The sequence below is a fragment of the Vollenhovia emeryi genome, unplaced genomic scaffold, assembly GCF_000949405.1.
Source record: "Vollenhovia emeryi isolate VEMERY1.0 unplaced genomic scaffold, V.emery_V1.0 DF939210.1, whole genome shotgun sequence".
In the NCBI taxonomy this organism is placed as follows: Eukaryota; Metazoa; Arthropoda; class Insecta; order Hymenoptera; family Formicidae; genus Vollenhovia; species Vollenhovia emeryi.
This window is the reverse complement of record NW_011967156.1, coordinates 55,180-69,779: the sequence shown is the minus strand read 5'-3', so window position 1 is coordinate 69,779 and position 14,600 is coordinate 55,180. Positions and strand designations below refer to the sequence as shown.

General features: G+C 41.5%; 1 protein-coding gene across 5 annotated transcripts; it reads left to right on the top strand.

The window, feature by feature from the left end:
- Positions 1–3,399: 3,399 nt before the first annotated feature.
- On the top strand, positions 3,400–13,200 carry LOC105561137 (ral GTPase-activating protein subunit beta). 5 transcript variants are annotated; one of them, XM_012010864.1, is made up of 24 exons: positions 3,400–3,709; positions 3,879–4,299; positions 4,388–4,414; positions 4,489–4,703; positions 4,781–4,964; positions 5,209–5,469; positions 5,675–5,866; positions 6,146–6,250; positions 6,322–6,462; positions 6,544–6,782; positions 6,863–7,093; positions 7,236–7,389; positions 7,646–7,753; positions 8,399–8,500; positions 8,895–9,035; positions 9,162–9,176; positions 9,253–9,413; positions 9,498–9,671; positions 9,903–10,312; positions 10,591–11,002; positions 11,088–11,403; positions 11,549–11,812; positions 11,964–12,213; positions 12,339–13,200. In XM_012010864.1, the coding sequence occupies exons 1-24, from the start codon at positions 3,674–3,676 to the stop codon at positions 12,457–12,459; spliced, it is 4,680 nt and encodes a 1,559-aa protein (XP_011866254.1). In that variant the 5' UTR covers positions 3,400–3,673; the 3' UTR covers positions 12,460–13,200. The 5 variants fall into 5 exon arrangements, with proteins under 5 accessions (XP_011866254.1, XP_011866256.1, XP_011866257.1 ...); XM_012010866.1 differs by lacking the exon at positions 4,388–4,414; XM_012010867.1 differs by lacking the exon at positions 8,399–8,500.
- The last annotated feature ends 1,400 nt before the right edge of the window (positions 13,201–14,600 follow it).

Here is a 14,600-nt window from a genome sequence, read left to right as displayed (position 1 = left end):
AAGCCTCCGCCATGAAGAATAGAGATAAGGAGACCGAACTGTATGTTCGGGACACGCGGCCAAAACCGATCCCCGATGGTTGTATCTTTAGGTACCAATCAGTGAACTCTATACATACTGGAATGAGTGATCTATTGTTCTGGCTGTTGCCGAGAGAGAGGTGCGTTTGGGTGAATCCTTGTCTCCTTCTAGTACTACCTGATTGGATAGTCGCATATAAATGACGAGAAGAAGGGCGTCATTTATGTGCGATTATCCAATCAGGTAGTACTAGAAGGAGACAAGGATTCACCCAACGCACCTCTCTCTCGGCTACAGCCAGAACTATAGATCACTCATTCCAGTATGTATAGAGTTCACTGGTACCAATAGATGGCACTGCAATCTGAAGGTACCCGATGGCTATTGGCTTAGAGTTGAGGAGGAGGAGAGATTGCAGGGTGGAGAGTTAAAAGGTGCGTTCGGGGAGCGCGCTTTCAGCGCTAAAAGCGTCTTCTATCTTTGTTCGACGTACAGTGAGTGACGAAGATAGACTGACGTTTTCAGCGCTAATAGCGTCTCCCCGAACGCAGCCAAAGTACAAGATAAATTCGGCCACATTTGTTATTGTTTTTCCATCGATTATTAGTAATATTTCTTATAATACTGAATGTGACATGAAAGTGCGAAGACCAAAAATTTTAAACTGTATGGAAAATTTTTAACAGAACAAAGAGGTTGTCGATATACAAATGAAGTAAAAGTTTGAGGTTAGTATTAGCATATGTTTGTACATTATTATTTTTATTTAAACTTTGTTGAAGTATCAACTGCTATTCTGTTCTCTGTTACGTTACATTACGCACAAATTTTATTTGAAACTTATTCAAATTATGATAAATGTTTTTTTTCTCAGTATTCAAATGGAGATGTACAGCTGTTCCGGAAAGGATTTTCATCTCCAACAAAACTGAAAGACTCCTAAATGACAATCTCAATACATAATTCGTTAGTATTGCTAATGATACAGTTTTTGAGTGTAACATATTAAGTGAGGAATTGAGACAGACTTTTTTCTTTTCCGTCGGCTGATAGACGAATCGTACGAGAAATTAAAATAAAATATAATTGATTGAATTGCCCATATTTAAGAATCTCTGAATGAAAATTGTACATAATGTATATTTGAATTGTAAATAATAACGCCACAATTGTAAATGTTATAATTGTAGATAATATTTGTTCCCATGGTCTCTACCACTCATTGTACATACATTTTATAATTTATTTATTCGATAATCCATCGATTATTTATACTCGACGATTAAGAGCCATGGATAATAATTGTAAATACTCAGAGGACGATTTTATTCTTAAAAAATTCACTTTCACCGACTTATATGATAGTATAAAAGACATAGAAAAACCATGTAACTGGGCAGACATTAGATTTGATAAGTGCGTTTCGTTCGTGGAAATGTTAGATAATCATCAGGAAGGTGTAAAAATTGTCATAATGAACAATTTAGAAATTAATGTATTCTATAATAATAAGTTCATACCCTGGATAACATTTGATAGAATTAAAGCGCTCGAAGATATATCAGGGATAATACATTTGTTAGACGGACTAAAATTGTAAAAAAAATTATAAGGGGATTTAAATAAACATCCGTAACTAAATTATTTGCTTTCATGTAATTTATTATCAATAAATGTTTTAGATGTATTAAATTTTCATAATGTCGGAATTAAAAACAATAAAATACCATTGTATAGATAAACTTCGTTGCACTGTACTAGTGCATTTCAAACTCATCACATCTTGTTAAATATCCAGGGTTGGGAAAGTTACTTTATAAAAGTAACTAGTTACAGTTATAGTTTTTTCGCTAACAATGTAACTAGTTACAGTTACAGTTACAGATGTAGAAAAAGTAACGAAGTTAAGTTAGAGTTACCAAAAAGAAGTAACTGTAACTGTAACTTCGTTACAAGTAACGAGTTACTTCCCAACCCTGTAAATATCTAATATAAAAAGTCATCTAATACAAACAATCGTCAAAGTTTCGCGTTTTTTCGGTTTTTTTGAGTTTTCAATCTGCTAGCTTTTAGTTTCTTATTAAAACGTTTCGCTAAAAACTCAGCACGGATAATAACGTAAAAACTAGCTATGGACTTCGTCAAGGTTTTCATATGTTCAGAGCATCCAATAAGAGGAAGCGACAACTCTTGCAATGAATAACTTATCTGAAAAATTGTATCGCAATTGATACCTACCGAATCTACTGTTTTTAACACAGTTTTCTCCACTTCTTCTATCAATTCAATTAACCTATCAGAGGGATTGATTAAATGTCCACGCGACAACAAAGAAATTAGTTCGTGATTTGCATGATCTGGATTTGTTGATTGAATGCTTTGAATGCAATCAGTACATTTCGTCCATCTGTGCGATTTTCTCACAATATATCCAGACATGTACTCCATTAGAGAACGTTGAACTTTTTCGGTCTCACTTTGCTCCAGTTTTTCGTTACTTGTCATTTGATTATAAATATAACTTCCCGGAGATTTTCCCATTTCAATGATACTATCCATAACTTCTTGGAATTCCTGACGTCCGCTATGGTCTTGAGATATATCTTTGAAATTTATTAAGGAATTCAGCATTTCGCCTCCAGCTACGTTACTTCCCTTACTCGGTTTAATCAGAGAATAAGAGCTCATCAATCTGAACATTTGGCCAAACAATATTGAATCAGGATGGTCATTGGAACCACACACTCCTCTCGCTAAGCCAAAGAATCGTTCTAATGCGTCTTGATTCAATCTAGCTGTCATTAAGTCTCTTTAGCTGTCTCTTTAGCAGAGAGCTTTTAGCAGAGAGAAGCCTGAGAGCGGCCGTAGGGTGTGCCAAGACTGTGTCAAAGTTCTAGTTTTGAAAAAATGCATAGCCAATTAACATGCAGCTTTTATGGAATAGCTGGAAGCTGATTGGCTACGCGTTTCTTCCCGCATTTAAAAAGAGATAAATATGCACATGGACGCTAGACTAGAGAAAGAGAACGCGAAGATTGCGAGTGCAAGGAGTGCAAGCAACACGAACAGATCGAATTTTCGGCTTGGTTCACCTTCTATCGTTTTCTAAGGAAGAGATTAATTAAGTTACATATGATCTACAGTGGCAGAAACGGATCGTTGATTAAAATCCGTGATAGATTTTGCAGAACCGAATACAATTTATAATTCTTTCTAAATCCCGCGATGACGCAAATTACGTAGCCGCGTCGCACTTTCTGCACTCGAAATAAGGTCCGCTTCTCGCAGCTGAACTTTTCCCACCTTCCTTCTCTCTCTCTTCAAACGTCCGGATTACCATCCGTCTCGTTCAAAGTGCAGAAGGCGCAACGTAGTGCAGTCGCGAGGGGAACAGTGTGTACGTTGTGTGTACGTGTTGCCTGTCGAGAAGCTCCACAGAGTCAGCTGTCAAACGGGATAGATCGTGGGATGTCGGAGAGACCGATCGACGACCCGACGACGCACGTCAGCCGAGAAATGGGCCGCGCGAAGTGAGGCCTCGAATCTCTACCTGGGCTCTCGTCAACGTCAACGACCGCTCGACCCCCAGTGTTCAGCACCCTCGTCCAAAGCTGCTTCTTAAATAATAGGGCGTATAGGCGTGTAATAATCTATGAATTTAGGCGTATTCAACAGAGTTAATCTCAAGGTGCGTACACCCGGGACAAGTTTTCCACCCGGTGCGCCCAGTTTTATTTATTCCCCTTGGATTTACGTTCGTTCTTGATGACACGACTGGATTGCTCTCTGTTCGACTCCTCTGTCTCTGATTATTGCACAAAGCGAGCAACAGCCTGACGATTTTTACGCGCTTGTAGGATTCCCAAGGAGGGATGTATTCAGAATGGGCCTCGCTGAGCACCCTGATCCAACAAGGCTCGGAGGAGAGCCAGAGCGTGCTGGAGAAGTTCCCGCCTGGCGCGGGGAAAGAGGTCGCGTTGTCCATAGTCCACCAGCTCGCTGCGAACCTCGGCATCACCCAGGCGGGCGAGCCCAGCCCGCTCTCCACCGACAAGGAGGTGCAGTGGTGCATGGAGGTGATATGCTTCGGCCTGTCGCTGCCGCTGGCCGAGCACGACACCGTCAGGGACTGCGTCAACATATACTGCGAGTGGCTGTCCGCCCTGTACTCGTCGCCGAAGATCTCCGTGCCCAGGCCGATCGTGGACGACCCCAACTTCTACGCCCGAAAGATCATAAGTCACTTTTACAATCTGTTCGTGCCGAGGAAAGGGGAAGGTGAGAGACGAGGCTTGCTTTGTTTGTCTTATGTGTCAAATGTGCCTGTCTGATTTGTTTTGATCAAATTAATCTTTTCTCCCAAAAGTCTGGCCTTTTCTGTATCAGGATCTAGGTAATTCACGATGTATATGACTTGTGAAACGATTCTCGCGTCATTGTTTCTAACACGTCGCTAAATGTTTCCAGGCACGGACACGATAAATCGACAAGCCGTCCTGTGCCATCGGGTGCTCAGAACGTTGCAGCAGATCGCGCGAGGCCCGGCGACTCTGGAGAGAGAGACCTGGGAGAGCCTGCTGCTATTCCTCATTGGCATCAACGATGCGCTGTTAGCACCGCCGGCAACTAGAGAGGACGCGGGGGAACAACTGTGCGAGAGGGTGCTGGGTGTATTGCTAGAAGTACGGGAGTACCAGCCAGTTAATGACACGCGCGTGCATGATTCGTGAACTTGTAGAACAATGTGTGTTCCCTTCAGGTCTGGCTGGTCTCCTGCGAACGCAGTTTTCCCTCGCCCCCGTTGTGGCGAACGTTGCGAGAGTCCTGCCTGCGATGGCGTCACCGGCTGGCCCTGGTGGAGCAGTGGAATCGCGTGTGCCTCGCTCTTACCGCGAGGCTGCTGCATGTCATGTACGGGCCGATGTTCCCCGAGTTGAAAATAAGTACGTGTCTTTCGTGGACCGCGCGCGCTTGACAAAGCTCGCGCACCGCTCGCGGTATCCGCTAGGGCTGTTACTTTTGATAACTTCGAAGATTCGAAACTTTGACAGAATCTGAAGCTTCGAATCTTCGAACTTTCGAAATCTTCGAAGCTTCGAATCTTCGAAGTTCAAAATTAACTTCGACTTTGAAGGAAATCACCGGTGACCTAGTATTTACTATAATAAACAAAACTCATTTTAACAGGCGACGAGGATACGCAGCTAGTACCGTCTACTATGTCGGACGAAGCGGTGGCGCAGGCGTGGTATCGACTGCTGCGTACCATCGGCGACCCCGTGGACCTGTGTAGACCCGCCGTCGTCTCGCAGACGCAGGCGTTTCTGCAGTACGCCATCGCCAGCCCCAACGTCATAGATCCGTGCCAGCATCCGTGTTTGCAAAGTCTGCCGCAGATATTTCTGAAAGCCATAAAAGGCATAGCGGGTCAGGTCGATGCCTTCCTGGGTAAGTCGGGGCTGTCGGGACGTTAATCTCGCGATCTGCTACCTCAAGGGCTACGCGTTGTAACTTGTAATTTGTCACGAAAGGAGGCGAGGCGGTGACAAATGTACGTTTCCTGAAAATTCGTTTCTACCTACGACACACACACACCTGTCGGCTTGAGTCACTCGTACCTGGTGGCGGTTGCACGTTGTCGCGAATGTTTTAGGAGTCTCACAGGCGTGCTGCTGGGAGGAGTGTTGCGTGTCCAACGTCACGTCGGGAAATAGCGGCGCCGGCGGCGGGGGTGTCGGATGGGACAGGTCGAGCGGTAGGGATCAGCCTCAACCTTCCCCCACACCCCCAACACAGCGCAGACTTGCCAAAAGCTTCAGTGTCACTCCTTCCGCAGTCACTAAGGGTATCTCAGTGCATACTTTCTCTCGCTGATACGTCGATTACTGTTTGCTCAATCAGTCGAGCGTTCTCTCCGCTAAGATCTAAAGTCACGAATACTGTATAGCACTCGTTTTGTATTATATTTTCTTTGTGCTACATTCCCTATACTTTGTTCTGTATTCTTAAAGTTTGCTCCAACAAGATATATAATTGTTATTTAGAATCTCTTGACTTATACTTTGGTGCTTCGTACGTCGCTGCCGCAAGTGACACCCTGTAGAAACGCGTAAACACTTTGCAGGAATTCCGAAGGCGTCGCTAATTGGATTGACGACAAGCCGTGTATCTAGTACGCCGCCGATGCTGATATCCAATTCCGGACCGTCATCCGCCTCGAGTACCGCATGTACTATTATTTTTATGAGTTTGTAATTATGTGGCAAAGATATCTCCGTTTGACCATCGTGTGACTTACAGCCATGACCTCGCTCGGCCAGGATATTAGGCCTCCTTTAGCTCCAGGACGACCTAAGTGTAACAGTATACTGCATCTCTTCGGGGAGTGGTTGTTCGAAGCTGCGTTTATCGGTACCGAAGGCTGGTCGCAGAGCTTACCGCGTGAGTGCACGCCCGGATATGTGTGTGCGAGATGAAAGAATATCTTATGCATGATACTTTATATGATCGTTTCATGAGCAGAACCGTCAGGCGCTTCGAAACGTCCGTCTTCGGTGCTCGTGGACGGGCCGAGCTCTCTGCAGGAAACCGTGAACGACGTGCCGCCGACACTCTGCATAGATCGCTACGAGTCCGGCCGAGCGGAGGCACTGGGCGCCCTGTGCAGAATCTTCTGCGCCAAGAAAACGGGCGAGGAGATCTTACCCATATACCTGGCTAGATTCTACCAGGCGATGTATCACGGCCTCAAGGTCGACGAGGTATCAGTTGCGACTCACGTTCCTTGGTAGACAAGCCTTGAAAGGGAAAAAGTAACGTGCGTACTTAATTTTGTTATCAGTCTCGCGAATGTGGGGAGACATTAGCGAGTATTCTGTTGAATTCGGCCGATCTGTTCCGCCTCGATTTGAATGGTATACAAGTCTTGGTGCCGGCCGTGTTATCCGCACTGGAGGTGGTCCTACCTGAGAAAGACCTGAAGCTGAAATCTAACATGGTGTCGAAGCCGGACTTGAGAAGGGCCTCGATACACCTGCTAATATCAATGTTGACGCTGCCTCTGCATTTCCAGGTAAATATGTACGTGAAAGCGTAGTCTCTGCTCCGAGTTGCTTCAATAAAATTTATTAATGTTTAAGAGATTGTGATATTGTAATTCAATACGAACGCGATCACGTAATGGACGAAGTCTGTACGTGAATATTTCATTGCAGAACCTCGCCATTAAGGAGCTTCCTGTATTCCCAGGCACACATGTCTCTGAGAAAAATCCCGTAACATTTGTACAGTTAAAATCGAGACTCATGAATCTACTCATAAACGCTTTGCAAGTGGAGACCGATCCTCAGAATACACATATGCTGTTGGGTAAGTTAATAAAGAATATTGCTGAGATCGTTTGCTATTTAACTTTCCCTTTTGCAGCTTTGACTTAAATATATCTCTATTTATGATGATGTTCAATGAAACTTTTATTTCTTTGACGAAGTTAATTTTTTGTAAAATTAAAACTCTGAAAAAGAAATGGACATTCCATTCAGTAATAGAAAATTGAATTCAGTAGCTACAATGTATGATCTCATATAGGTAAAAAAAATGTTGACATGTAAATAATTTTCATCAGGGGCTTTGTTACTGAGTGTACAAGATTCTGCAGCGGCGGAAGAAGTGGAACAGGTCACGCAACCCGACACGGTAGCCAGCGACTCGGCAACTAACTTATTATCTTCAGGTTCGTCCTTGATACTAAACGATATTGGCTTGCATCGGCTAAATGCACTGCCCTGAGTTACTCAGTAGTAACTCCTGTTTGTGTCCAGTTTTATTAGTGATATCTTATGATCATAGGCACTATTTTCTTATATATCACATGGCAAGGCAGTAAAAAAAAACATTGCTTTATTTCTATTTTAAGAAAATATTTGGCACTTTCTCTTTAAATTGTTCATTAAAAGTGTGAAAACTACGTGATAAAGAACGCTTCTTTAAAGCAATGACTTCTAAAGCAATAATTTAACAATTAATTTTACTAATTTTACAAGGTAAGATAAAAACTTGTCATTAGAATTGGATAGTTTCATGACATATGGATAATGCCAGTGATTATGGCTGGTCTTCTTCTCTGATGCCAATAAGATAGCAATGTTTCAATATACTGCTACTTTAATACAGCGACTTTTTATATTTATCAATAGCTTATGAATGGAAGTAAAAAGTATGAGGGCGCAACTATTCGAATTACAATGCTTAATGTCACCTCTCATCGTATCAGCTTTACACGTGCTTATATATGAAATGTTAATTTTCTTATTGTTATTACGAATTGTGTTCCGTTGTGCCTTTCGCCATTGTACCGTCTTATCATCGCTTAATATAGTCACCAGCGATTCGGCCAGTCAAATAAGTATATCCAGCGATCAGCGATCAATTGGCGATGCCTCTGATATTGCAACCCTTCAAGAGGAATGCATTGCGTTCGGTAAATACAAATTCTGTTTATCTTGCTACAAAAATCGCACTCGAAGACATTCGTAGAGTGCAAATTTTATTTCTGCTTGTCGTTTATGTTACTGTTATGTTTCACGTTCTTATGGAAAATGTATGTATTTGTTCTTTTTTTCTTCTCTCTCTCTCTCTCTCTCTCTCTCTCTCTCTCTCTCTCTCTCTCTCTCTCTCTCTCTCTCTCCCTCCCCCCCTCTCCCTCTCCCCCCTCTATTTCTCCCCCTCTCCCTCTCCCCCCTCCTTCTTCTAAATATATACTGAGCATTTGTTATATGTAAATATTAAATGTATATATTTATTTGTATAAAATGTAGACCTGTGATATTATTTCTTATAGACCTAAGGACTAAATGAAAGGGACATTCTTGCAGATTCCGCCCATGCTCTTTTTGTACGAGCAACGTACTTGGTGTGTCATCGTTTGATCTCGTCATGGAAGACCGACCTGAATATCTCTCTAGCAGCACTCGAGATGTTATCAGGACTAGCACGCACACGCATTCGCGAAACAGGTAGAAAGATCAGTGCAGATCCAATCGCAACTGCAAAAGTTAAATTTTGTTACATTATATATATACCTTATATGCAAGAAATATAGACACTTATCTTCGTATTGTTTCAAATAATTCTGCGTGCAGCAAGGAGGCTCACAGGTTCGATATCTGTCAGCTCTAACGTTGAACGCCCTTGGAACAAAGTGCACATCGATACGCTGTGTATGTGTTGCAGATGCTCTGGAATGCAAGAGAGCGGTAAAATGGTTGTGCGACTACATTTCGTATCAATGTTGGCGTCCACCACCGGCGCACTCTAAGGATCTGCATTCGTCCATCGTTGCAGCGTTCAGTTGCCTGACAACCTGGCTAACTGCTCATCCGCAATTGTTACAGGTTGGCGACTTTTTAAGGATAATTTAGAGAAATTAATCGTACTTGAAATTCTATGTATATTGCTTTCTTTTTTCCTGCTTGTAGGACAAAGATTGCTTGACCACAGTATTGGAAGTCGTTGAACTCGGAGTGTCCGGCACTAAGAGCGTCGGAAAGCCGGGAGAACCCATCAAGATGAAAGACGAAAAGGAGCTGAAACCCGCCTCTATGCGGGTGAGAGACGCTGCCGATGTTCTTCTTACTATCCTGTTGGAACAGGTTTGTTCGCTAAAGTATATAAAATATAAAACAAAAAGACTGAAGTGCGCAGCAATCGAGGATGTTCAACGTTAGAATTTGAATCTTTCGGTATCAACGGATTCACATTAATATTTTCTCACAAGATTTTCCCTCTAAGATTTCATCAGCTCTTAGAAATGTTCAATCTGGGATCGAGAAAACTCTTTTCTCGTAATTCCGTCGAAATTATAATTGCATTTCTCTCCGTAGGTCGGTTATTTTCCAAGCGCCTGCGGGGCACAATCGCTCTCGTCATTGTTGGATGAAGTATCCTTGCTTCGGCACTGCAACAGCTGGACTGGCGGACGCGTGGCGCGACAAGCGGCCGTCGAGAGATTTCGTTACTTCGTGTCCGAGAACGCGATTGTGTTAGCGCTGTTGGAGGAACCGCTGGGAAACGATCAGGATCCTCAGCCGACCGTGACGGTCCTGATCCGCGGACCGTTCGGCAGGCACGCGTGGACGATGCAGCTCCGTCATTTACCGCGTCATCGATCCAGCATCAGAAGTATAAACAGCAATCCTGGACGACCCCTGCCGTTAGCCGAGGCCGCGCCGCGAACGGATTATAAACCGAGGTTCTTCCCAGATAATGTGGATCGCATTCCTCACTGTAAAGTGTAAGTGAACGCCTGCAGCAGATCTGAAACCAAGCTCCGAGCTTTATCCTCTGCTCATATTTAACTTGGACCTCTATATCTAAGTATTCGAATACAATTAAAATAAAATAAGGTAGATACAAAATTTCTGGAATGTGGTACAATTTTGATAATGCGTGATATTTAAGATATTTAATTGTCATATTTAATTGCACCAACGAGATTCGAATATCTGGGATGTGGAATATTTTGTAACATTCTAATCCAAATGATATTTAATTGCGTCATCTTCGTGGCAGTGACGAATCGATTCCGAGCCTCGAGGCGGTTATGAGTGACAACGACGCGGTACGAGACGAACATCAGATCCTCGCGCAGCTCCTAGAACGTCAAATAACGCTCGAGTCGAAGCACGACAACGTTAATGTAAAGGCTGCGGAAGACAAAACCGACGAATGCGTACCGCCCCAGGTTTGTCACGAGTTCCAAACGGCTCGTCTATTTCTGAGCCATTTCGGTTTCTTAAACATGGAACCTAAGGAGAACGAGGAATCCAGAGGTAGCGGGCTGATCGCTCTAGATCCGACCATCCCTGGATTCTGTACGGACTTGGAGACTCTGGACAACATCAGTCCACGAACGTGCGACACCGTTCATATCTTTTACGTAAAAGCCGGCCAAAAGTCCGCCTCTGAAATATTGGTAAACGTGGTAAGACATTGGATTTTCTCTATGTTCTGAATTTTCGGTAAAAAGTAGAAGACACAACGTCACGTTACATATTTCACGTTCGCAGTTGCACGAGGAGAATGTGTCGCCAAACTTCTTGGAATTCTTAAGTTCTCTCGGCTGGCCCGTTTCCGTATCAGCTCACGCGGGCTGGACGGGCCACGTATCTACATCGTGGAGAGTAACGGCGCAAGTGAACGTGCCACAGCCGGCTCACAGCAATCACGGCGGGGCGCTTTATAACGGCGACACTCACGTGCTGTATTGGGCGGACGTGAGTTCGGAAATTGCATTCGTGGTGCCTACGCAATCCTATCTCATGGCCAGTTCGGATTCATTAGAGGAGACCAGTTACAACAGCGATATCAGTACCAGTGGACAAGGTACATCTTGAAGGCGGGAATATTAATGAAAATAGAGATTCTAGAAAGAAATCTTTTTGTTTGCCTTGCTGTTATCTAAAGAGATTGTCATGTATAATAAATTGATTTCTTACAAGCACAGTTTACATATTGTTCTTTGTTGCAGCCTGGTTTGAGCGGAGCATCAGTGAAAGTACGGACGCTCGCAACAGTGGGACGTCACAAAACACCACGCAGACTTCTCGAACGATGTCACTCGATCTGGAGAAGCAGCCGTCGAGTTTGCCGGGAGCAGGTCCGGCGAATTCCTCGAGTGCAGATCCCATCAGGCCTAGGAGGTCGACAAAGCAGGCTCTGCCGTCTCAAACTAATACAAAAATCATGGTTGTGTGGTTGGAGAGTCTGGAGGATCACATTCAGTTTCCAATTGGTTCGTTTCTTGCTCTTCCTTCAAGCGTAACACCCTAAAAGTCGCGATCAATTAATCCGAACGTTTTCTTGTATATTTTATTACCATGTAGTGTCGTTACCGCGTACGTACTTTTTTCTGTGTTATATTAAATGCTCTTGTTGGACCATAGGCGATCTGCTTCCTTCCACTTATACCGGACTGGAACAAGCGAGGATGCTGCAAGCTACCGACGTGCACGTTATCTTTCTACAAGCTCTCGCTAACGGATTGATGCGGGTCAGATTGCAAGGGCCGGTTTCTAGAATCAATTTAGCGACGCCTTTAATTGACGGTATGGTAGTATCGAGAAGAGTCTTGGGAACCTTGGTGAAACAAACGGCTCTCAATATGGGACGAAGAAAAAGGCTCGACAACGATAGGTAAAAGAATTAATATTGAAAAAGATCCTACTTCTGCATTCTGTTAATTAAATCACATTTATATTGAAATAAAGCGTGTGCCTTTTTTATTTTGGATAAAACATATTGCGTTTCTTATGTTTCAGTTATCATCCACCGCATGTGCGAAGACGTTTAAAAATTCAAGAGATGGTACAAAAATATAAAAGAAATTTAACGGACCCGGAGTTACTGACACTTTTATTTAGCAGCACTCAAACTTACTAAGTGAAATAGAAATTTTCAAAAATTTCGTCTATGAACTGTTAAGTTTCCGGACAGTGGTAGCCTAATTTCTTTGTTGCTGTAACAAAGAATTTTTTGTAATTTAAAAAAGGATCTTGTACTTCTTGTTTACCATAGTATTAACTAGTAAGTCCATTCCGTCATTTGTTTCGTTTTGCGTCGATCCCTTCTGCGCATCCGACACTTTGTTCGTCCAGCCGATGAGAGGAAAATTATGTGTGGTAGTGTAGTTTAATGAGTACACACACATACCTTGCTGAACTTCGGTCAAGGACATGGAATACCACGTGAGAGTGGACCTACTACTTGTATAATACTATGATTACACTAACAATAAGTATCTTGAAAGTAAATTATCCTCCTAAAATTATCTTCTAAAACAGTTAAGAGAAAATAACATTTACTTCAGAAAATGTAAGTAAATCTTTTTTACGATTGTTACAAATTCGTAATAAGGCCGCGCGAGTGATTTTCTATCTGCAATTATTTCTTATGGAAAGATGTGCAATAGTTTTTATTTTCAACGTTACTTTTCAATATTTTACTCAGATTCTTTAAGTAAAAAAAAAACTAATAATATATCAAAATATCCGAATAACAAAATTATAAAATAATAATTTTAACATGACGAAATAAAGAATATCACGTGTCGTCTTACAAAATTAAAATAAGACAAACAAGCGAGAGCACCTTTAGGTCCGAGCAAGATGTTGGTAGCTCAATAATTGCAATCTAAAATGTGAATTCATAAACCGTTTTCTACCTTGTCCTGCGCGCCGGTTTCTTTTTGGATATCACACAGTTTCATTTAGATAAAATCATTGTCGCCAGTAAATTCACATAATAAATCGACAAACGATTTCTAATTATTTTATTTTATTAAAATAAAACCCTTGGGAGACCACGCAGTAAAGAAAGACGCTAATAATTCGGAGAAAAATTTATTTACATTTTCTAATCGTTCTCAGTAGGCTTCTCACAAATTGGCATCATCTCTCAAAGCGTTCTGTATATATGTACAGAGATTATTCGTTTGAGATTAAAGAATTGCTGAAGTATTTTCAAGAATTTCGATGGGAAAAATTTTCTGACAATCCCAATTCCTGGTGATTCTGCGCATGACACTAAAACTTAATTCTAAAGATGATAAGAGAGAGCTTTAAAATGCATTACGAGTTGCATTCAACTGACAGATTATGATTTCCTAATAAAAGAAGTTGTATATTAAAAAAAAATATAGGAAGATGATATACTAGATGAATGTTTTGGAAGAATATATTTTTGTTATGAGTTTTAATATGTACTACGCATATAAAAAGCTTTATATATTAATACTTGTAAAACAGTATTGTAGATAACTATTGAAAAATAAATTATTCAAATTGCATAATTTGAAGGTACATTGGTATATACAAAAACAAATGGAAAGATGTAGTTTATTTAATCAGTTTTCTGTGTATGATTATATTTTGTATATAAATCTCGTCTTGCATAATTTTATAATCCGTCGGGCTTTTGACAGAATTTTAATTTTAATTTAGATAATATTAAATTCGAATTATCAGATATGATTTTAATTAAGATTATCAACCCGAATAATTATAACATTTACAAGGTACACGTTATGAGTTAAATATTTGACTCAGATTTATATAGGTTTTATGTCTTTAAATATAAAAAAATATTTAATTTTCGCGAGATGCGTTTGTTGTATATAAAAGAATATATTAATTAACTCAATTAAGAAAAATAAACATTTCTAACATGTACCACTGATCTTGATTTCCCTGCGGCTTGTCAATGTGTGCTATCGTGTTAAAAACTCGCATAACTTTTTTCAGTCACCGTTGCATTACTATATCCACGTAATCATTTTTCAATTCTTGAGAGTCTGAATATTTATCCAACTTATATTTGTGCAAAGCTTGTGAATCTTCCGCGAAATATTCCAATCTTACAAAATACGATCGCAGCTTAGGCAATTTGCGTTACCGATTTTCCATGTTGAGTCTGAAATACTCCCGCGAAAAAAGAAAAGAAAAGACGACGACACGACAACTTGGACTGGCCCGAAAACAATTGTATCATCGGCTTAGTCCCAGTCTACAATAGATGATTTAAGT

Excerpts from the sequence above, each read along its gene's own strand:
- LOC105561137 (XM_012010864.1), top strand. The coding sequence starts at position 3,674 with ATGAATTTAGGCGTATTCAACAGAGTTAATCTCAAG. Across the intron at positions 6,251-6,321 it reads ATCCGCCTCGAGTACCGCAT|CCATGACCTCGCTCGGCCAG; the intron begins GTACTATTATTT and ends TGTGACTTACAG. Across the intron at positions 6,463-6,543 it reads CTGGTCGCAGAGCTTACCGC|AACCGTCAGGCGCTTCGAAA; the intron begins GTGAGTGCACGC and ends TTTCATGAGCAG.